The 23,040-nt window shown below is 51.5% G+C and overlaps 1 protein-coding gene across 1 annotated transcript; it reads right to left on the bottom strand.

The window, feature by feature from the left end:
* Positions 1-42: 42 nt before the first annotated feature.
* LOC125728077 (serine/threonine-protein kinase N2-like) lies at positions 43-21,777 on the bottom strand. The gene is given in 27 exon segments (XM_049005143.1): positions 43-1,726; positions 1,818-1,843; positions 1,846-1,888; positions 2,061-2,168; positions 2,309-2,361; positions 2,364-2,453; positions 2,542-2,590; positions 2,593-2,620; positions 2,929-2,991; positions 3,129-3,205; positions 3,207-3,306; positions 3,392-3,483; positions 3,633-3,708; positions 3,882-4,003; positions 4,179-4,309; positions 4,624-4,782; positions 5,025-5,100; positions 5,174-5,191; positions 5,193-5,318; positions 5,963-6,072; positions 6,247-6,432; positions 6,834-7,047; positions 7,450-7,595; positions 7,809-7,938; positions 10,750-10,904; positions 15,520-15,808; positions 21,329-21,777. Coding segments are annotated over 27 exon segments (2,892 nt in total). The 5' UTR covers positions 21,350-21,777; the 3' UTR covers positions 43-1,522.
* Between the last annotated feature and the right edge of the window lie 1,263 nt (positions 21,778-23,040).

Genomic DNA, 23,040 nt, shown 5'->3' with positions numbered 1-23,040 from the left:
TACAATCTCCCAACCCATAAACACAAGACGAAGAACCAGCCATCTCTGCTACAGATGTTTAATTTGTGCATTCACAATATGCATAATAACTGTAAAATATTTAGCACCCCGCGCTCATTGCCGCCGCCCTGCAGGACCAGGCAGTGGCAAACCTTTCACAACCATCACTCGTGTGCTCAAGCAGCCAGTTTAGCGTACAGTATATAGAAGGTATTTACAACCTTTTCACAAGTAAGCTAAAACTTTCAAAACTACAGGTAAAATTAGTGCTTTCAATGTAAATGTGTAAATACACCCCCCCCCTTCCCACCCTGTAGTGATTCATCTTTAAGAACATTTACTGTACAGCATCAGAGCTGAGACCCCCTGAACATCCAGACGATTACGACGATCTCGCTCCTGTTCTCCGAATGAAGCCATGGCATGTGACCTGGCTGGTCCCGGATCAGCTCTGCTTCTCTGGCATCGCTAGAGGCCTGGCTCTGCCCTGTCCCGGCTGGAAATAATAACCCCCCCCCCCCCAAAAAAAAAAAAAAAGACGGGCTGCTTTGGCATGCACAACGCTAAAATATACACTTCACTTTGAATATACATTTTTTTACATTCCGTTACAGAGGTCCACAATGGCTTTCATCTTCTGACATCATTCCATTGCTGAAATACCGAACATATCTATGTGTAAAAATGCGTCTCCCCCTTTACAGCAGATCCAACATGCTGGTTTACTAAAGTACAATATAAAAACTATACAGTTTGTTTCCCAATGATGGTCACACAGGACTTTTGATTCCCCCGTTTCATTTAAAATTAAGCTCTCCCCGGCCAATAGATTTTTTTTTTTGCTGCGATTCCGATTTAAAATGGATACAAAAATACGACAATTTGGCAACCAGCTCCGGTAGCTTCTCTGTACCTGTCCATTAGCGATCGGAGGCTTTTTAAAAATCGACGAAAAACACATAAGGCATATTAAAAACAGACGCAATAAATACAAAAATGAGGCAAGGATGAAATTAACGTTCCGGCGGGAAAAGGGTCAGTTGGGGAAACCTTGAGTCTGATGTAAAGAATGTCAATATTTGATAGCCTCTTACTTTGGAGGGACCTCCGGTCTCGCTGAAAATATGCAATGATGTCCGTAAGTTTGCCTTGGATGGAGTCCAACTGTCTGAGAAGCCAGAGGTATGGCAGGGTGAAGGCATCTCAGAGTGAAGTAGGCGCCGCTCTGCGATTGGTCGAGAAGTCAGTTCTTGCACTAATTCATCGAAAATGTTCCCAGTGCTCAGACGATATGAAATGATCACACCTGTGAGGTCACCACCACCTGCTTCTAAGGCAGTTCACTTAGAAATAGTCTTCATTGTGTTTATATAAAAAAAAAATACTTGTGGGTCCCATAAATGGCACAGGGTGCAACAGAAGGCTGGAGAGGAACGGCAGATCTTCGCCAGGAGAGGTTGGTGGGAGCTACAGGCAGCTGTGCCGGTTCACAGTGTCGTGGGGGGGGCGGGGGGGTTGGGGGCTAACACCAGTCTGCGATGTAGTCGAAGTCGAAGAACAGCTCCTGCTCTTCCACGGTCAGGAATCTGGGCTCCCGGGGCGGTGTGAGGATGGGCGCCTCCGAGGTGAATTCCTCGTCGAAGTTACTGACGTCCTCTCGGCCCTGGATGGTCGGGATGAACGGAGGTCTCACCCTCTTGGCAAGCAGCCCGTTCCAGTCGACGGTCTGGGGGAAGAACAGGAAGAGGGCAGGTAAGAGCGGCCGGCTGCCTGTCCAGCTAACAGCCAAGAACGAGCCTCGGGCTTCGCTGACGTACCCTGAAGAAAGGAACCCTTTTCACTTACGCTCCCCCGCTCCAAGACGCCGTTCCGGATTTCTCCTCAGAAGCTGCAGATGAGGTACATGGAAGAGGAAGGATGAATCACACAAGGGGAAGCATCCAATTACGCCGTAATTGTAAATATCAGCACATCTGACGATTCCCACGAAACAGGCTGAAGATAAAGAGATCATGTGAAACATCTCCTGATGCAACATCCAACTGCAGACTGACACACACCTTTCGCATGATGGCAATCGCTTCTGTTGAGAGGAATCTCGGGTAGCGGACTTCATCGTTGACGATGCTGTCGAACACCTCTTCCTCGTCATCGCCGGGGAAAGGGGACTGTGGTTACAGGGTAAGAGGATAAGCGATACAAACTGCTCGCTGTGTACTGTCACATAACCGGATTTACATTATAGCTTTAGCTTTAGTTTTTAAAGGTGGGGGGAGTTTCCTGAAGCCAGAGCAGCCGAACCACGCACCTCCCCGACTAGCATCTCGAAGATCAGCACTCCAAGCCCCCACCCAGTCCACCGCCCCGCGTGTAGGACGTCTCTGTCAGCACCTCAGGCGCCAGAAACTCCGGCGTTCCGCAGAAGGTGCTGGTCCGGTCTCGGAATCCCATTCCTTGGCAAGAGCATGGTGTCAAAACGGCCGACATCGAGAGCTGTCCGTTAGCGAGCACCGGCATTTATGGTTAAGATGGAGTCCATACCTTCTTTACAAAGGCCAAAGTCGGCGATCTTCACATATCCTTCGGTGTCCCAAAAAGTAGATTATCCAGCTTCAGATCTCTAGGAGGAGGAAACAGGAGTGGTTAGTCCCCGAGGGAGGCGACTGGGGCAGTGTTTAGGCCTGATTGGAAGATCGCGGGTTCAAATCCCAGGGTCAGCACTGTAGGGCCCTTGAGCGAGGCCTTTAACCCCCCCCCCCCCCCCCCCGCTGCTGGGACTGTCTGACGCTGCTTTCCCGAATTGCTAAAGGAAATGAATGAAATTGGAAAAACAGAATACAAGGTCACAGTACCACTGGCTATTCTATAAGGGCTCAAGAAGTAGTGTGGGAGAGGGCGTTTGTGTTCTGGACAGCGAGCCGATCTTACCTGTATACTATCTTATGTTCATGTAAGAACTGCAGTCCCAGCACCACACAGGCTGCATAAAATCTGTAGGGAAAGCAAACGAACAGCCATGGGTACCTGATACTGGTGCAGATATCAGGCATGTTTCTGAATCGCTCTGACAAAGACAATCCACGAGATCCGCCAAAGGATTTTCCCAGCACCACAGCGTCGCCACTCACACAGCCCGGGGCTCGGAGAAGACGTCGGCGTGGATATGCATCATGAGGTCGCCGCCGGCCGCGTACTCCATCACGAAGGCACACGTGGTCTCTGGTCTGGAAGCAGGCGAAGAGGTTGACCAGGAATGGGTGACGTACGCTGTTCACAGTCTCGAAGATCCTCTTCTCGCACATCAGGCTGCGGTGGGGTGGACAGACACATCAACAACCGAAGGGACTTTGGAAGAAGGTAAAAAAAATAAAATCGAGCCGGGGTTCCGTACCTGTCCACTTCATCTCGAGCCACGATGTCCCCTTTTTTTAAGGCCTTGATGGCGAACATCTCCCCTGTGATCTTGTACTCGGCCAGTAAAACCTATCAAACCAAAGGGCGGTTTCTATGGAGCCCAATGACACGGCAGCCACCCACTTCCTCTCTGGCTCACCAAGCACCGTCATGGAAAGCAAAGATCTCTATTCATTTGTGGCTTCTTATGAACAGAAGTTTACCAAACATGAAATTACCTTTCCGAAGTGACCGCGGCCTAAAACCGCAATGCATTTGAAGTCGCTCAGATTGAACTGGAACTGGTCTTCATCCCTATGAGGGGGGTGGGTTTGAGGGAAAGGGGGGGGGGGGGGGCATCAACAAGAGATGCAGAATGCGCTGTTGCATATATCCGACACCAAACACGAGATTCAGTCAACGAGATTGTCCAGGAAAAAAAAAAAAACCTGTAATTCACAGAGATGGCCTACGGGGGGTCTCCTCACCTAATTTCTGCCGTAAGCTCCAGATCAGACCTCTGCGTCTCCTGCCCTGCCACGGTGTCGTCTTCTGGTTCAACTACTATGCTATTCCTGTCATCCAGGAAGTTGAACGTTTCCAGAGCCTTCTGTTAGTGGGAGTGAGGGGGTGGGTTTATCGGGAGAAAACGAAGTCAGATCTCACGGTAGCACCACCACAGATGAAAATGAGATATAGAATTTTAATATTGACACTGATAAGACAGTAGGGCTTGTGTGCCCCTGGGGGAGGGGGCGGGGGTGTCCACCATAGGCCTCGGCTACCTTGACTTCATCCTTGTCGGGGGTCTTGCTCTCAGGGGGTGGCTCGTGGATCTCAGGGGGGTGAGAGTTCCGTTTGGGCGCAGGGGGCAGTTCCTTGTCAAAATCGAGCTTGGTCACCGTTGGGGTCGCCGCTGCAGGCATTGAACGCATGTCACCTTTCCCCGCATCCGCACACGTCCGTCGGAAACACGCCCCCACGCACGAGCGTCATTTCCATGACCCTCCAAGCCAAAACCTTATCACTTCATCTCGAATGTCACAATTTCCTCCGCTACGATTCGTGCGCCCTTAGCATCGGCCTGCACACATCCCGAGGAACACACAATGGCGCTTCACACACGGCGGAGCGTGACAGCATGACTCGACACGAAGAGAAGAGGAAGAGGAACATTTAATGCAACCGAGGAGGAACTGACTGGGGGAAAAGCTCGGCACTACCTGATACAGGGTGGGGACTCCGGCTGCACGGGGGACGCTGGCTCCACCTGCAGCTCGGCCACTTGGGGACTGAAGGAGTAGTTGACGGACGGGATGGCTCTTCTAATGAGCCGCCCCCAAGTGGCGATGTTGATCTTCATCTCAGGCGCACGGGGGAACGTTTTTCCTGTGTGCAGGGGGGTGAGGACAGGCATGGACATCAGTCAGCTGGGTCAACAGGCCACTACAACTCCTTTCAGTTTTCCTCCACTACAGCAACCCAACTTGGTCACCAGTGCCTCGGGCTGCCTGGGCACCTGATTTAAGAGTCTGCAGAACCGGTTTTGACACCTCAGTGAAGCTAGCATGCGCTTCTCTGCTTTTTCTGAATTCCTGATCCCATGAAAATGAGTATTCTGCGGCAGTCACCTTGCTGCTTTGAGAAGATCTTCTTCTGCCTCTGCAGCTTGGGTCGCCTCTCAATGACAGGGTTGAAAAATGTAACCTGCAGAGGTGACGTTAGAGGTTAAGAGGTGGTATCTCCCCCGCCGGAAAGGGGCTTGAAAAGAGGGACCTACTTCTGCGAAGAGCGTGCCCCTGGGGTTCCAGGTAGAGGCACATGCCATGGCGCTGGTTGTCCAGAAAGTCCTCGAGCCGAAGGAACTTGACAGCACACAGGGACCGCCAGTCCCTCCAGTACACAGAGATTTCCAGCTCTCGGGACTGCAGCGAGAGATGGGAACAGGGCCAATGGCAATGTTTACCCTCATCAATGCCTGAACATCTCTTACATCCCACGTCGGGGTGCTAGAGGAACCACAAAGACTTTATCTGAATAAAGACCACAAAGCTGCCGTTATGTCATCGGGGGCAAAGCTGCTTTCCGGGTCCAGTGGCGCCTGGGACCCAAGGCACAGCACGTGGGCCGCACTTGGAGTGTCAGGAGGTGCCGGGCTGCTTGCACAACCCCAGATAAGGAGCAGGACTTGTGTACGGCATTATTAGCCGGTATGAGATTAGCACTAATCAGGGTTTGGCATTATGTCTTGTCGGCCCAAAACAGGCCTGGAACTGCCTCGTTTCACAGCTGATCGCCGATCACACAACCCTCCCATGCTTTTTCAGACAGATCACGTCAAAGTTAGCCACAGTTCCTTTTTTTTCTCCTTTTTTTAGAAGGTGGAGTCTTAGCACAGTGAAGTCAACTTCCAATAGGCAAGAGTCCCATAGACACCAACGCTACAATGAACCGTCTACCAAACACCACTGAACATCCCGTTACTCAAACATCACATCCTGTTGTTAAGCACTGTTGCCCCCCCCCCCCCATATCACTCAACCACAGTGGCACATTAGGGTGATCTTACCCGGTCCAACTCCAGAGTGAACTTCTGGTCCCAGGACTGGTTGCTTACAGGCTTCCAGCTGGTCTGTCCCACCACTGTGTTGTCCAGCTTCAGCACAGCACTGATCTCATCTGTATGCGACACAAACAAACAATGGGACACAAAGGGACTACAGGCAAATTACATCACCAGAATGCAGTGAGTGAACAACTGTATTGTCCAAGCAAACCTGGACATACTGCAGAGGCTACGGGCTACGGAAAAATAAAATCATACAAGTGTCCAACAGGAGACGCTCACTCAACTGGACAGGTCGTCTGTCTTGGAGAAACTGCGGCTCCCCCCCACTTTGCTGCGGGTGCTGCGACCCATGAAGGAGGACCGCGTGTCGCTGGGGCTCCAGCTTGGCAGCGGCACCGGCGCAGCCTTGGACCGGCCCGGGATGCTCTCCAGGAGGTCCTGGCAGCCCATCAGTCTTACGTCCAGTGTGCCTACAAGGTGGGGGGCGGGGTCAATGACAGCAGTACAGCAGAGCCCCACCAGATCGTCCCTCCCACCGATAAAAATGCACGCTCATTCCCATAGATGCCGGTGGCTGATTGATGCGACGGTCGCTGCTGAGACTGCGCTGTGTAAACTGCAGGACAGAGATATCCCTTCCTAACAGGCACTGAGGAGACGTTGGCACTGTCCAGACACCCTCACAGGGCGACATGATGGCCAAACATGCCAAGAAGAAGCACCGAGCCTCCACAGAGTGCTGCGGAGATGTTTACTCAGCAATGAATCTCAGCGCAGAAACATCACAGCGGCACTGGACAAGAGTTAACAACCGCATGATGTTACTAAACCACATAAATCCACACCAAAGCATACGGATAAAATTTCCTGCCTGTTAATGCCGCGGGTTTGGCCACGGTGCTGTACTGGTTCTGTGTGGAAATGATGCTCTGCCGGGGGCTCAGCGCCGGAGAGGCCACCATCGCCAGCTCCTCCATGATGATGCTGCACTTGGGGTCGTTTTTGGGCAGCTCGCTTAGCCGCTGCTCCAGGGAGAACTTCAGCAGGTCCAGCTTCTGACTGGACTCGTTGAACCTCGCCTGGGCCTGCATGACAGGGAGGGCGGAGAGAGAGCGCCCGGCGTTTAATGGGATGCGGGATTATTTTTTGGCACCCGATGGCCACCCAGATACCAGACATTCAACGCCACACAATCATTTTACCCTCATGATTGAAAGCACAACAAGAGTAACATCTACACTCGAGTCACAAACCCACATGCCTGCAGTGCCCGAGTGAATAATCACTGTAAGCAGAATGCTAAACTCTGTGGCTTCGCTAAACAAAACAGTTTTTACTCGCAGAATTTTGTCCGTCATACAGGAAACCTTAAGAGCTGAATGACCAGCCCGAGTTCTATGGTGCTAACCGGACATCATGTCAGGATGCGGGGGTCCCCCGTCGAGTGGAGGTCCTCGTCGCCCTCCTGGTTTGACGGGGCTGCCTACCTCAGAGTGGGCCTTCTTCTCTGTGACCTTGCCGGACCCCAGCAGCTTCATGACGTTCTTGGCTCCCTCGGTGACGGCGTACTCGATGCGGAGATGATGCCGGAGCTCCTCGAGCCGCAGGTCCAGCGGGCTGATGATCGGCTTGGCTGGGGAAGAGACGGTGGGCCAGTTGTACTTAAGGAAACCCATGCGGACGTGGTCTACACCCCATCGGACTCACCGAACCACTGACCTCTCATCTCAACTCGCAGACAAACGGTCCAGTGCTGACCCCATCGACCCGGTCAAAGCCCACGTGACACCCTAGGCAAGCTGTTCACCCAGGATGCCTATTGGGTTTAGCCGGTACTGCTGCTTACCAATCCCGTCATTGTTCTCGAAGCCCATCTCGTTGGTCTGGCTGGCTTTCAGAATCTGCATCCTGATGAACTCGATCTTCATCTTGCTGTCCTGCAGCATCTGCTGCGCGGTGGCAAGAAGCTTGCGGTCCTGGTGAAGGGAACGGGGACGTAAAGACGCGCCCCATTGGTCGGCCGTGCAGCCGGTCACAGCTGATAGGACGGGCTCTTGACCAGTCAGCATTGAGAACCAAATCACACATGACCTGGGAATTTCCATTTGATAAATCCATGTTAAATAAGCAGCACCTCATATGATGAGATGGCTTGTGGCTCAGTGGACTGAAACTCTATGCCTGCGACTAGATGATTGTCAGCTTGAATCCAGGGTCTGGCAGACTGATGCCACTGTTGGACCCCCTGGGAAAACCCTTAACCTCCAGCTTCGGAGGGGCTATTTTATTAATTGGATTGTATCCTTTACCGAGTTAACATTTGTGTCCATAAATTAGTATAAATAACTGATTACTAAGCTACGAAAGAGATTCACACTTGGGAAAAGGTCAGGTAGTTGTGGCTACTTAAAAACAAAAGAAAAAGCCGCAAAGGAAGGCGTCCTCAGCCTGTCCTAATAAGTATCACCAGCCAGCAGGGTCGCCTGACAAATAAACAAAATTCCATACGAAATTCCTCCCTCGGTTCCCGCGGAGACGGCCTGTCAGGTGACACGGGCTGTCATTTCCTGGTTGACACGAGGCTGGTGTCATTTCCTACAGGATGTGGGACTCTCCCGGCCCCTGGGGCCGCTCTTGGAGAGTCACCACCCCCCAACCCCCACCACAGCATTCTGCTCTTCTCTACTGAAGGATCTTATCATGAGTGAGTATAAAGCAGCCGTACAGGAACACACTGAAACTAGTTCAGCGCATGGCTAAGGCTGCTGTACCTAGCCACAAGTCTGCTCGGTCAGGTGGGATACAGGATGATTGAAAACCGGTGGTATGTATTAAAAAAAAAGAGCTGGAAGTAACACGTAGGCTACAGCTTTCGGAATCTCAGCGAGGCAGAGTGCTGATGTACCTGCTGATTAAGGTGTATGACGTCATTCACAAGTTAAACGGTAACCTGGACCGGGCAGCGGCGTTTACCGCCACTCAAACCATGTAACTGCATGAGCCCCTTGTTAGCCAGTAAATATTGAGTGATGAGCTTGACCCACAAACTCTATTAAAAACAGAATAGAGAAGCTACGATGACCCCTGGGGGTACAGAGTCAGAGCTACGTTACTAACGGGCGCTGATAGGCGTAGATAACTGAAAAGATACCGTCGATAACTGCCAATTCTAAAGTTTCATCTGATAACTCAAAACCGTAACCGCTAAAAAATGTAGCAGAAGCTGACGGCTAAGTTTTATTCTATGAATTTAGCTTCGGTTTGGTTTTGGGCTCCGAAACCCCTAAACATACCTAGAGAGCTGGAATTTTAACCTGCTCAGCAATTTAGTTTCGTAGGACTGGAGCGATAACCTGGAGAAAGAGGGTCTCGGCTCGTTATTTTCCAGTTTCTGATTGACAGAGCTATAGACCAATGAAGCAGGATGACCAGGGGCCAAAGCAGGATTTCTTGCTTAACCAGATAACTTGTCAGATAACTTGCCAACACCGTCCCTGATAGCTGCTGCAGACATACTCATGACAGACTGGAACATATGTGAGAAGTTAGCTTTGCTAATTAGCGGCTAGTGGATTAGTGGGGCCCTGCTCAGCTACGTCTCCTGTGCCTGTGATCAGAAGATTGCTGGTTCAAGCCTTGGTCTTGTACTTGTGTAAATGGCAAATAAAAGCATGATCATTTAATGATTAACGCTGCTCATTTTCGGCCCGTGGGAAGGTGACTGACCTTCACGGTTGACAAGGACAGAAAGAACCATCCATCCAGAGCTTGACCTCTATTTGGCCGTTTGACTAAGCAGCTTAGTGGCAGAAATGGGGCCGAGCTGATCTCCAGCTCAAGGCCACCTTTAATTGGACTGGCTAAATAAGGGCTGGATCCAAACATGCAGAACTTTATTAGCCCACATTTGAGGTACTGTCACTTCCCGTCAGCATGGGGATTCATCCCACAGTGAAAGATTAACTTCTAGCACTGCAGATAACAAACAGCTGTCATAAATGGCCATCAGCTGCCCCTCCTCCACCAGAGGGGTGAGACTCCAAGGCGGACAGTAATCAGTGTCTCCAGCTACCCGCTGAGCCCGACGGAGGCCTTCCACGCTCGCCGCGCTAACGGGCAGTCACACGTGGCCGGGCATCCGCCCGCGACGGCCTTTGTCAGCACTTGTTGGGGCAGGTTTTTCAAATTGGCAGTGATCAGAAGGTTGCTGGTTCGAATCCAAGCATCGGCGGAGTTATGCCACAGTTGGGCCCCAGAGCAAGGATCGGACCCCCAATTGCTCCAAGGACCGCCTGACCCTGCTTTGTCGCTTTCGATAAAAGTCTCCACTAAATCAATAAATAAAGGACAAACACAGGGCAATGAAACCGGGGCGTCTGCGCAGAAACTGACGTCCTCCGTAATGCAAACAAGTTCCTTTGGTAATAGCACTTAACTTTAAAATGACCTTTTCTACATCCTCTTCTCCAGCAGAGACAATACACCTGTTTAATACTCCACTAGCATGAAAACTGGAGATCTCTAAAGCTCCACGATCATAAGCACCTATTACAGGGCACCCCCGTACGATTTTAAAGGCATTATGTATGTTGAGGGAGGGGCCTTTTATCTCCAAATGTCCCAAAATGCATTTCACCCAACATCTGCTCCCATTTTTGAATGGAATTTGCTAGCAATTTCTACAGACGAAACCTTTAATCCAGTTTTATACGATGTGCTGTGTGCGCTCATGCACGCGCACGTTTCCGGAAGGATCCGGAACAGCGCGGGAAGCCGTCGCGGCTCACCTTGGACGAGCCGTTGGAGTACATCTGGATCATGTTCTCGGCTCCCTGCTTCACCTTCAGCTCGATGTTGTTCTGCCGCTTGAGGGCGGCCAGTCGGCTGTTGTTGGTGGACGCGCACGTTTCGCTCTTCGGGGTGTCCGGCGTGAGGGGGCACTCTGAGAAACACGCAAAACACACACAAGGAAATGCAGCTGTCATGTTATGGTCTGGTGGGAGACGAGGGCTCGCAGAGTCACACCACACCCACGCCACCCCCCCCGGCGCCAAAACTCTGCCGGGCCCTTAAACCCACCAGATATTCGTCACGAGCGCAGGATGGACAACGACCTTATGCTGTAGGCGATTCCAGAGCCTATTTACAGGGATATCAGTCATTTCATCCTGTATTTCTTAGAGGTGAAGGCCTCCCAGAGTGTCACATCCTGGAATCAGTCCCACTTTATGTTCAGAGCTCAAAATTCACACTATAAGTATGTCTTACAAAAGGAGAGCAAATTACGGGACACACAGACCGGCACATTACAATGTGCCTACAGTAATACTGAAGGCAAATAAAGCTTCATTCCAAGCTACAGTGGAGAAAAGCTAACGCTAGGTAGCTCCCCTAACCATCTAAGCAGCCAAACTCGAATTCAACTCTGACATCGAACTCCTGACAAGTGCTTTTCCTGAATTGGCTTCCCTGCTCAGATACGTCCGTAAACGGGGCCCGTTTTTATGGAGTTGGGGTGCAATGTGGCCTTAACCCCCCAGCAGTGGAGACAGCGAGACGGCCGCCCCAGTGGGTAACCCGAGAAGGTGTGGAGTCCTTCACGCCTGTCAGCCAGGATGGCATCAGGTTTCGTCTCGCCGCCTTCGTGCAAATACCCCCCGCTGGCAAACACGCCACTTGGGTTTAGCCTGGCGCTAAAGCTAACACGCTAGCTCTAACACGCTAGCGCTAAAACCAGTGGAGGACTCCAGCGCTCCGGCTTCGGTTTAATGGTCACACATGTATTCCCGTTTTAGGGAGCTCGCTTTACGTCTCAAGATCTAATTACACACTCCCATATCTCAAAATTTAGGTCGAGGCTTTCAGCTTTCTCCATCACGAGCTAATTATCTGGAGCGTGTTGTGCAATAAGCACCCCTGACAGATTAGTCCACTGCTGGGGAACCTGTACGGACAAGTCGGGCCTGTTGGTGTTCATGGCAGAGCGCTGGGCTTCGACACAGTCATTGGGAAAGAGTTTCCCAGGCTGAGCCAAGGGCCTGGAGCACACCTCTTAGGCAAACAGCAGGGCCTGGCCTCGCTCCCCCTGTGCAGAGAGAGAGAGTACGTAACCACCCGTCAACAAAGGTAGAAAACAAAAACCTGCAAACAAGCTGAGCCTGTTCCTCTCCCCGTCGGGCGGTTAACGGGCCCCATCAAGCACTGGTAGCAGCTGGCAGAAGGACAGGGAATCGTCGCTAGCATTAGCTAACATAAACATCAGTGGGGGAAACTGCACTGGAGGAGCTTAATATGATTCATGATCAAGGATGTGTTTCCATTTTAAAAACCAGGCTGTGGCTCTGAGAGGCTTCCCCAGTGTTTGGGGGGGGCAGCAGGCTGGCGTTTTGCCCTGATACCTCTATGCTGCCTGGCTGGTATGCCCCCCCGCCCCCCACCAAGGGAAGCTCCGTGGGGGTCGAGGTTGCTGCTATTGGGTGCTTGTAGGAGACCCCCATCCTCCCTGAAGGAGAAAGGGAGGGGGGGGTAGACGGCGGGAACACAGATCAGGGTGGCAAAGGAGCATAACACCCACAGGACACCGGGCGTCACCCGCCAGCATCGCATTGCAATTGACATCACCATGGCAACATGTTTGACGCGCAGAAACTAAGGGCAGGGAGACGCCGGGTTGGTACACCTGGCACGTTAAAATATCATGCAAACAGACAAGGTGCCGATGATTCTGCGGTAACCTTTAACGTCTCCTAAATATACAGAAACATTACAGCATGCAGCCATATTTCAGAGGGAGGGTCTCTCAGTCCCCCCTCCCCCAAAAAAAGTCCGACATCCAAGCCCAGCCAGAGAGCTCAGGCGGAATCCGGCTTTGGCGCGCTGAACACGTCGATGTTACAACCGGCACAGCCGTAAAACAGAAATGTGGGGAATTTGCTCCGCTCCACCTTGCGGAGACCTTAGCGTCAGACGTTCAGAGTCTATGCGGCGCTGGTCCACTCCTATTTTGGAAGTCTGCCGCTGCATTGACTCGGCATGCTCAGCCGGGGGATCAGCGGAATTGGTGACCCCTCGAGGAGCAGCGGTGGTCTGGCCGGATTCCCATAAATCATGGACTCCAGCAGCCGGGTGTGATGGGGGTGGTGTGTGATGGGGGGGGGGGGGGAACACGGGTGCATGAACACAGCCAGGGGGTGCCACCCTGGTGGGGGCAGATGACGTCAGTCCTGGAACGGCGTCAGGAGTGTGGGAGGGGTGAAAGGTGGGTGGGGCCCAATCCCAGAGCCACACAGAAGCCCCCTGTTTCAAAATGGCCCCGAGTACTGTGGGGTGGGGGGTGGCAACAAGCGCAAACCCAGCACCCAGTCAGAGCAACAAATGACTCAGTTGCAAAGCTTCCCCAGACTTTTCCTGCCAGCCTGCTGTACGACCCTCCCCATCCGTGGTGACTCAGCTCACGGGAAGAGCCTGCGAGACGCCCAGCTCGGTGGGAGGGAGCGGGACGCCGGCGATCTGCTAAAGCTGCTGCCCTTCATCTGGGGGGGGGGGGGGCGTCTGATGACAATACGATGGTCCCCCATCCTTCCGAAAACATCCGATTAGACGATACAACTCCCCCCCCCCACCAAGGTTTCACCATTTAACTGACCACTGTGTCACACGCGGGCAGACATTAGGGCCACACAGGCCGTGGGGAAGGTTGTTTAAGCACGTGCTGGTCGGGAATCCCATCCGAGGCGGCCATGAAGGCCTGATGGGACTAGGTGGCAGCATGAGGCCTGTTGTCGTTCTGCATGCTAAAGCCCCACCCTGCATCCCTGCAGCCCTGAGAACGACGTTCCTGTTCTGTCGGCTGGGCTGCAAGCGGCAGGACCGGACCTCCAGGGATTCCATCACGAGTCCCCCGGGGCTGAGCGTCAGTGCTCGTGGGTGGATTATCACGGACCGCCGGCGGATTTTCACAGGGGGGCAGACGGACACCATGAGGATTCATGGTGTTCATGTGCATCTTTTAATGACAGCAGTCAATATCACAACTGAACTAAACATCAGAATTTTTTTTATGACAAAAAGTGTGCAGTTCTCAGCACCCTGGGAGCAGATATTTTCGTCTGCTTTTCAGGTGGCCGGCGACATATTTCCCAAGGCGCGCTCTCTGTCCGCTGGCGGGAGTGTGTTCACCTGAGTGTGCGTGTGTGTGTCTGTACGCCCTCTTAGGGGCGGCGCTCCGCCACGCGCGATACCAAGAGCAGAGGAGAATTGTAAACGCATGACCGCCAGAGAGAAAAATGACAAGCTATAGTGTAAATAAGATAAATAACATGAGGCTATTTAGTTTGTTTGATAAAAGGAGAATGTATAGACCAGTTCTATAGGAAAGGTGACCTTACATGAGTTCTGTTGTGATCTGGCGCTATATAGAAAATAAATAAAATTAACTTGGCCTTCAAGGGGGGGTGGGGCACCCCCCTAATATAATGGTAGGGGAAACACCGCGCGCGCGCGCACACACACACACACACACACACACACACACACACACACACACACACACACACACACACACACACACACACACACACACACAGTACCCGTCGTGGGCAGCCAGACCTCTGAAGTGACACCCGGTGATGCAAAGACCGGATTTACGAGTCTCTCTCCCCCCCCCAATGAATTTGGGAGGTGAAGGAACGAGAGGGACGGGACTGAGCAACTTCCTAGAGCATCGTGATGAACGAAGGCGCAGCCATTAGCAATAAAAGTTCACGGGGACTTTGTACGGCATCAACGTGTCAATAAATCAGCCGACGCGCTTCAGTATGGCTTCCCGTTCTACAGCCAAACATCTCCTCAGCTGTACACGACAAACATACCAATGGCCTTATGAAAAGGAAGGCCAAAGGCAGCCTCCTGTACCCAGAATGCACGGCTGGCGCACCAGGTCACCAGCGAATCCCGTCTCGGATACGGAGGTCGGAGACCTGGGAGTTTTTATCAGGGAAGAGCTTCCTTTCCAGAAGCCGCGGCATAGCTGGAGGCCACACTGATAAGCTGAAAATAGCTGCCCCCCTCCCCCACCCATGTGGTAGCCCCTCCCGCCACCACAGCACTAAGGTGGAGCACACCAAACCACACCCACCCCCGGCAGTCATACGCAAATTCATGTTTACAAGCTTAAAGCCGACCTGAGCAGATCTGGCTTTGAGATGCTGGCCGTCTGACCCTTTAGCGGCGGGTTTCACACAATCTCGCCAAGCCCGTGAATCACTAAATGCCCACAAAGACCCCCCCCCCCCCGACGCACCCAGGTTAGACTTAACAGCCGCTGCTGACTGTTCCCGCATCAAGGCGAGCCGAGTGGGACGACACAGAATGAAACCCTGTTACCAGCCAATCACCGGCTCTGCATTTCTCAGCATCGCTCCTGATTGGCCACGTCAAGTAGCTCTTCAAAGTACCTTCCAACCAATCAGAGAAGGCCAATGAAATGAAATAATCTAGCTAGTGAAAGTAAAGCTAAAGGATGCAGGGAGACCGGAAGGCCACCAGGACCAGCATACCTATGAGGTCCTCGGCGTCCTTCACCACGATGTGGGCATTTAGCTCCTGCAGTTCCTGGTGCAGCTCCTCCACCTTCTTGTTGCACTTCTTCAGCATGTTGTCCACGTAGGCCAGACTCTTCTTGTCAGTGGTGACCTTGCGCAGGTTCTCTGCACCCTCCTTGATCTTCAGCTCCTTGCGGATCTCCCGCTTGATATCGTCCAGCTTCTGCTGCACCATGGTGTCAGAGAGGTCATGGAGGTGGCCCAGGCTGAAGCGCTCCGACACCATACGACTGCGAGTGTCACCCTGGGATATGGCGGGAAGGTGAGGAGGTCAGGGAACACAACAGGGCCAGAAAAGCAGGCTGAGATCACTTTATATGACCAGCCTGGAAAAATTTAATAAACCCAGACTGAACATAATTAGCCGAGCCTTTAATTAGTGGTTCTATAGAACAATGCCTGGAGAGAAGCCAAAAATGACAGCTGGACCTCAACGAAGGCGACCTTTTCATCACGAGATGACGAAAGCGGTTTATTCGGCTAACGGCGCAATTACAGCTTAAGAGCAAGGCCTTGGGTGAGCATGTGGGATTTCAACTGTTGACCCAAACACGGTCGGAAAAACAGACCAGCACCCTCTGATGACGACACTCAAAAGCACGGACAAGATGAGGTTTAAAAATAATTAAAAACAGTACATGAATTCTGAGATGATATGGGTCACAACAAGCTATTCAGCAAACACCACTGAGCAGCATCACGCCCATGACCTCAAAACGGGAGCCGGTCACGGTGCCATCGACCGCAACAGCTTCGACTTCCAGGCGGCCCGGAGCACAAATGCCGCGGGTGCAGGGATTTCCCTCCTAACGAGATTAAGCGGCTCTAAAGTGCCCCAACTCAAAGGCAGATAATATCTGCACAACTCACACCAATAAAAAGTCAGGACATATTTTAACATGATCTACCATGATTAAACTCGACTAGCTAACCAAATAACCAGTTAAAACTGCTGGGTTTGACCACCATTGGTAATAAGGTGACCCCGAGTCGGAAAGAAAGCATCTCGTCTGACTGCACACTCCCCAAAGCGGCCCTTGGGGGCGGGGGGTCCCACCACACAGACACCCCCCCGCCGCCTGCAGTTATCGCACAGCGGACTGGGGAGGTCCACTCAGCCGGCTCTGTTAAATATAAATCACCCCCCAGCACATGTGGGGACAGTTAGACATGGAGCAAGGCCAAAAATAAAAAAACAAAATCCTACTACTGCTTTGGAAACAGACTGAGACGTAACATTAGGTCTCGGTCAGCCATTCATAAGGAGGCCGCATGCACACGCAGGAGCGCGGAAATGAACGGGGGGGGTACAGCCCAAAGCAGAGCCTGCGGACCCCCGGCCTGGACAGTCAGTGGGAACGGCCACCCTGCCCTGCCCGTTACCTTAAGCTCCGCCTCCTTCAAGACACCCACAGACCCCCCCCAAGTGCAATGTTCCTTCTACAGTCCTGGTCGGCAGCGGTGCAGCTTCCGCAGGATGAACGATCACCGTGCAGCCAGGAGGAAGACGGGATTACAGGTTACCCCCCACCCCCAAAGACATACATAGGCACTATTTTGGAGGCAAAATCCCACTTACGCTAGTGGCAGATGAAATGGGAGTGGACAGGAAAAGTGAGCAGGCCAGAGCTAATCCCAGGGAAGTAAGGTCTTAAAATAAGCCTGCGGGGGGCAGACCACCGCCACACTGCTGTACTATGTTCATGTGTCTGCTGGGTGGGGGTGGGGTTCACACCCTTCAGAACACACATGCAAAGGCCCAATCCGGAAAGAGCTGTCCCCCTCAGCCGAGGTGTGTCTGGGCGGTGCCACAAGGACACAAACGGTGGCCATTGGTGGGATTTACGGTCAGGGCGTGGCCACTTTGCTCTCAGCGCCAGGCAGACTGAATGCTGACTCACACCTAGCGGCCCTATATGGAGCAGTTGGGGTGGGGGGCAACAACAAGTGCGTGGCACAAATGGACCCCCAATTTAAACGTTTCACCATGTGCATGTAATCGTCACTCATCCCAGAGCACTCCCTACACACAGATGTGACTCCCGCACACGGCTAATCACAGAATGGGTCCCACCCACAAGAGGCGTCTCACTGGGTGCAGGGTTATTTTAGGCTTCCTAAGACACAACCAAGGGCCCAACTGGAAAAGATGTGTGGGAGCTCATCATTCAGGCCGCAGGCTGCCTCGAGTAGCGGGAAGCACAAAGAAGAACATTTTTTAGGAATGAGGGAGGTGTGAAAGAAGAAACCTCGACTGCTGAGGTCTCCAACACGACGGGAGCTAGCGACTGGCACTGACAGCACGCGCTAACAACACATGCTAACGACGCGACGCGTGCTAACAACACGCACCAACTAAGACGTGATTAATGACATTGACTAAGTCAATTCGTTGTGCTGTTCCTACAACAGTTTCGATCTCACAAACTTGTATATTTACAAAACGATTAGGCACTTAAAAAAAAAAAAAAAACCAGTTAAAATGATATGGTGTAACAAATAAAACGAACACATAGCAGATTAGCCGTTTGTGCTAAACCGCTGTGTGGCAGTGGACAGATACGCACAATGTCACACTAACTGTAAAAACTGGCGTTCAACAGTGAGAGACCATAAGCAGAGGGGATTTCTGGGATCACGCACGGCGTAGGGGGGACAGTGATGGAGCAAGGGGGACAGAGGGCGCAGCTCGGCCATCCTACATGCCAGAGCACCTGCAGATGGAGTGTCCACGTCGGGGCAGTAAGAGTGCAGAGAGCGCATCCGGGGGCGGGGGAGCCCAGGCCTGAGGACGCCAAGACGCAGGCAGTGTGAGCCAGTGTGGAGGGGCTCCAGTAACCAGTGACTCACAGGTAACGTGGAGGTCACCGACCAACCCAAATCATGGGGGCAGGGGGGGGGGGATCAGAGCGCAAATATCTCTGCTTAACCGACAGGGGCTTTGCCTCTGGACACCACCCTCCAAGCTAAGCATGCTGGGAAAATGACTCAGTCAAACCACCGCCTGTGGATCACAGCCCAGGCTTTACTCCCACCGTGCGAATGATCAGCTCCACCCAGAAACACCACCCAGGGCCGTGGACACAACAGGGGCCTGCAGGCGCAGCAAGGCACCCCTGGGTAGCGTGAATGGACCGCAGACAGCGAGCCCCCCCCCCCAAACGATGAGGGTGCATCAATAAAGACGTCGATTAACGCAAGTTCAAAGTCTAACTACCCAGGAGCCGCACACTGCCAAGTGCAATTTAGCGGGAAAGACCTGGACGTTACAGTCCGAAGCAAAACTTATTTAAACGTCCCTCCTACAGGGAAGCAGGAAAAAAAATTCCCAGGGAAATGACTCCCATGTCTCTACCTGGACCAAAAGACAGGTCGGCATCAGGAAAAGTGGCCGGTGCCTGTAGGTTGTTGGTTCAATCCCCAAGATCCCCACTGCACCCATGAGCAAGGCCCTTAACCCTGGAGACGGTCTGGCCCGGCTTTTATACGTCACATATAATAAAATCATCACCAGCTAATTTATCCTGTCAGGCTGCAGCACCTCCATCAACTGATTACAAGCGAAAGTACAAGCTGGTGTCTATCTGGGAAAGAAAAGAAAACAGACCCGTTTGCATGTGTCAGTGGAAATGAACAATCCACTGAGTCACATCAACTTTACTCAGCAGAGAGGGCGACATTCTACAAAGGTCTCTGAATCACAGAGATGACATTTTAGAAAAAAAAAAAAACAAACAAAAAATACACGTATACATAGAGGCAGGGCCCAATCACTGCTCTGCTAACAAACCCACTTCCCAGGTCGCAGAAGGCTCCGCCTCCGCGTGATTAATTGGGCTGAGCCCTCCCAGTAGAGATCTGGCTCCAGATAAAGCCTGTCATTATGAAGTATACCTGACGGACCAGCTCGGTCTACAGCAACCAGACGATCAAGTGCTCCTGGACACAACCTGGAAGTATCGCTTTCCTGTCGCAGTTTCAGTCCCGCTGCGGGACAGCTCGCAACCCAGTGCGCTTGCACAATGCGAGATGACTGGAGGAAATAAATCTGTGCATTTGAAAATGTAAATATTTTGTGGTGCAAACGGAAGAATGTTTTTCGTTTTATATTCACAAAATCAGAGCACAGTCGAGATCAAAGGAGGACATTCATGTAACAGAATGTAGCAAAATTTAAATGTATATCTTAATGAATTGTGATTAAAAATGTCTTTACGAATCAAAGCTAAGTTTTTTTAAACACTACGCCGATCTGCCTGCCGGGCGGACGCTTAATTGTGCGCTATTGTCTTGCACCGGATGCGTGTCTGCCTCTGTTTGAGGCTATCCTGTCGCCGGCCCATGGGAAAACCTCCCATTTTATATAAATGCCCCGTATTTTTTTTTTTTAGGAAAAAAAAAAGTTGCATTTTTAAAACACACTTTTAAACATGCCCAGAACTCCACTTACCCCCTATCCTCCCGCAAGGCAATGCATCAGATCCCATGAGAAAGACGGAGACGAAATGCAGCCCCATTTAGTTACCGGGGCTCAGTGCTGCCATTACGGTCCGCGGCCTCAGTGTCACACGGCAAAACAGAGAAAATCCAACGCGATTTGCGCTAAAGTACAGTGCCTTAGTAAGCTACCTTAGAGCTTGTAAGGTAAAATATGCCTTCAGTATCATAACAGCTGGGGAAAATCAGACAGACTGAAATGAGCCCCCATCACAGGGAATGTGTAACAATACACTACATATGTGCATCGAGCAGAAAATAAATTGTATTCATAGGGTTTTTTAACATACGAATTACACACATGGTCTGAAGGCTGATTTGTATGAGAAGGTCATGATTATAATGTGATAATATGAATGTTACTGTAAACAGCAGAGGGGCTGGAGCTCGCGGTAAGGTGCCGGTTCACGTCACGATACCCGCGCGGCTTATTTATGCCGAGGCGTTGTCTTCAGACAGAGAGAAGGAACAAGCAGCTGTTTATGGGGCCATACGGCCGGGCCACGCTTTGCAGGCTGCCTGTCAAACGCCACAAAAATATGGAATAATAAAATAACTCGGCAATTATGCATTGCTTAAAACGACAGAAGACACCTTTAAAAGTTCGGTTTTCGAGCGTCTCTCGGCTTTCGGATCTCAGCTAAGCGACCTTAAGCGAAATGATATCATTACTGCTCACCGCGGGTAGCCCCATGTAACGCGCTTTGCCAAAAATAAACGTTACTGCGCCCTGCAAGCTCCGACTGGGGAAACATGGCCCCGTAACGGTGCTCAAAATAAACATTTAATGTGTAAAATGCCTCTTCATATACCATAAAGGATAATTAACAGGGAACCACACGCATTGTTTAAAGAACTGGAAAGAACATAATACGAACCGTGTGTCCGTTCTGTACATATGTAACCCGTTTTGTTTTAAAAAGAAAAAGAAAAGAAGCGATGCAAGGGGACAAGCCGCACAGACGGGATCCGCCGGGGACCGGGGGTCATTTAGAAACATATATAATGTAAACGTTTCTCTGCAGGTCGGCAATGGAGCAACAGTTGGAATATTGTTTAATTATTTTCCAGGCCCCAATCCCTGCTTCCCTGGGGGGAGGGGGCAGGAAAATCCCTCCTGGAATCTGTCAGCCGGGGAAATAACCTTTATCCTCCGCCGATGGCCGGTCCCGTAATTTATCGATGTTTGTAGCGCGGCTGGACACAGTTTCTAGCGGCGTGGACGCGTTTTAATTAAAGTATCCGCCGAGTTATTAAGTTTTCTTACCTGCACGGAATCGGCCGCCATCTTGGCTCTTAACTTTGAATCAAACTCGGCTGAGAGGAGGTGAGTCGCAAAAAAAGGCAACAACAGCAACAAAAAGTTGCCCCAGTCAGCGTCCCTCCAGTTCAATTTATGCTCCCCTTATTTGTGCAAAGTAAAGTAAAAAAAACCATCCGCTTTACGGCGATCGGTCCATGGATCAGCCTGGAAATGCCAGACTTTCCATGGCGAACACTTTCAGTGTCTTCTTAAAATGATCCGAAATACAAAAAGAACACCGAAACTTTTAAAAAGCCACATTCGGGATGGGTAAAAAGGGGGAGCCGCTAAAAGAAAGGCTGGTGTAGTGGAGTGCTGTAAAGTGGGAAAGGCGGCGCTGGTGCTGGTGCGCGTACTGGTGCTGGTGCGCGTGCCCGCCCCGCTGCGCTCCCAGCTCCGTTCCGCAGCCGCTCGCTCGCTCCCCACCGCATTCAATTCATTCACTTCTCGTCAGGTGACCATGGAGTCCGTACGAGGCCCCGGCGCGGCTCCCTAGTATTTCCTCTATTATGCGAGTAATTTCTTAAACGAAGCCATAAATTAAAAAAAATGTTCCCAAAACATATATACATTTCCTTATGTTTGATTTTTGCACGCACACTAAAAACTAATAATACAACTGTTGGATTTCTTTATATTAGTTTTGGCTCAAACATCTGTAACTCCGGGTCTGTCTACCGTTACACTGACGCAATTATTATTCCTATTTTGAAAGTTTTCTTTTTCTCCGCCTAGTTTTGCCCGTGATATTCGCGTTGACGGTATGTATGTTACCCTTGCTGTGCGCCTGACTGATCTTTAATGCTTTCCGAGTACACCCCTGGCAGGCAGCGGGACCGGAGCTGTGACCTTTTCCCAGAGAGGCTCCTTACAGCCATGGCCATCAACCTAACCTTGGCAAAATAGAGAATAAAAGCGGTTTCCTTCTACTTGGTATCAGGGCAGCACTAAAAAGCAGCCATTCGACCAGACTATAAAATAGCAAAAATGTAATAATGCATCTCTGCCAGGGTTCCATGTGTGTGGAGTTTGCATGTTCTCCCTGTGCTGTCAAGGGGTTTCCTCCGGGTACTCCGGGTTTCCCCACATTGCCTGTAGGTGTGCATGTGTGACTGAATGGTGTGTGAGTGTGCCCTGTAATGGGCCGGCCCCCCATCCTAGGCTGTTCCTGGACCCCCTGTGGGGTACCCCCCTTAACCCTGAATACGACAAGCGGCTTCAGAAAATGGATGGATGGATTGATGGGTGAATTTTGCACTGACAAAAAATATTACAAAATTTATTTGTTGGGGGGGGGGGGGGGGGGGGGACTCTGTGGGATAGGAATCTGATGGGACCCCTATTGCCCCATGGTCTGGCTGACCCCACTGTCTCCTCTACACCAGCTCCATGAGGTGGCCTCCTGAGATGCTTTTCCAGCTGTCCTGCAGGAGGTCCCACGTATATGCTGAGCCCTCACTGGCCGCTTTGACTTCAAACTCCTCCAAACTTTAACGGGTCTGGGTCGGGCCGCCAGTTCATGTGACGCTGCACTCTATCGCGTTCCTTTTTAGGCGGCTTGGCGTACCCAGACTTTTGACCGGTGCTCCATGATTTTGGTACATGAAGAAGATCAATGTGCAAAAGGGCATGCACCCTCTTATTAATACTGATTTTGATTGGCTGTGTGAGATCTG

Source organism: Brienomyrus brachyistius, unplaced genomic scaffold (genome assembly GCF_023856365.1).
Source record: "Brienomyrus brachyistius isolate T26 unplaced genomic scaffold, BBRACH_0.4 scaffold153, whole genome shotgun sequence".
NCBI lineage: Eukaryota > Metazoa > Chordata > Actinopteri > Osteoglossiformes > Mormyridae > Brienomyrus > Brienomyrus brachyistius.
The sequence above is the reverse complement of the archived record's forward strand: the minus strand, read 5'-3'. Positions and strand labels throughout refer to the sequence as shown.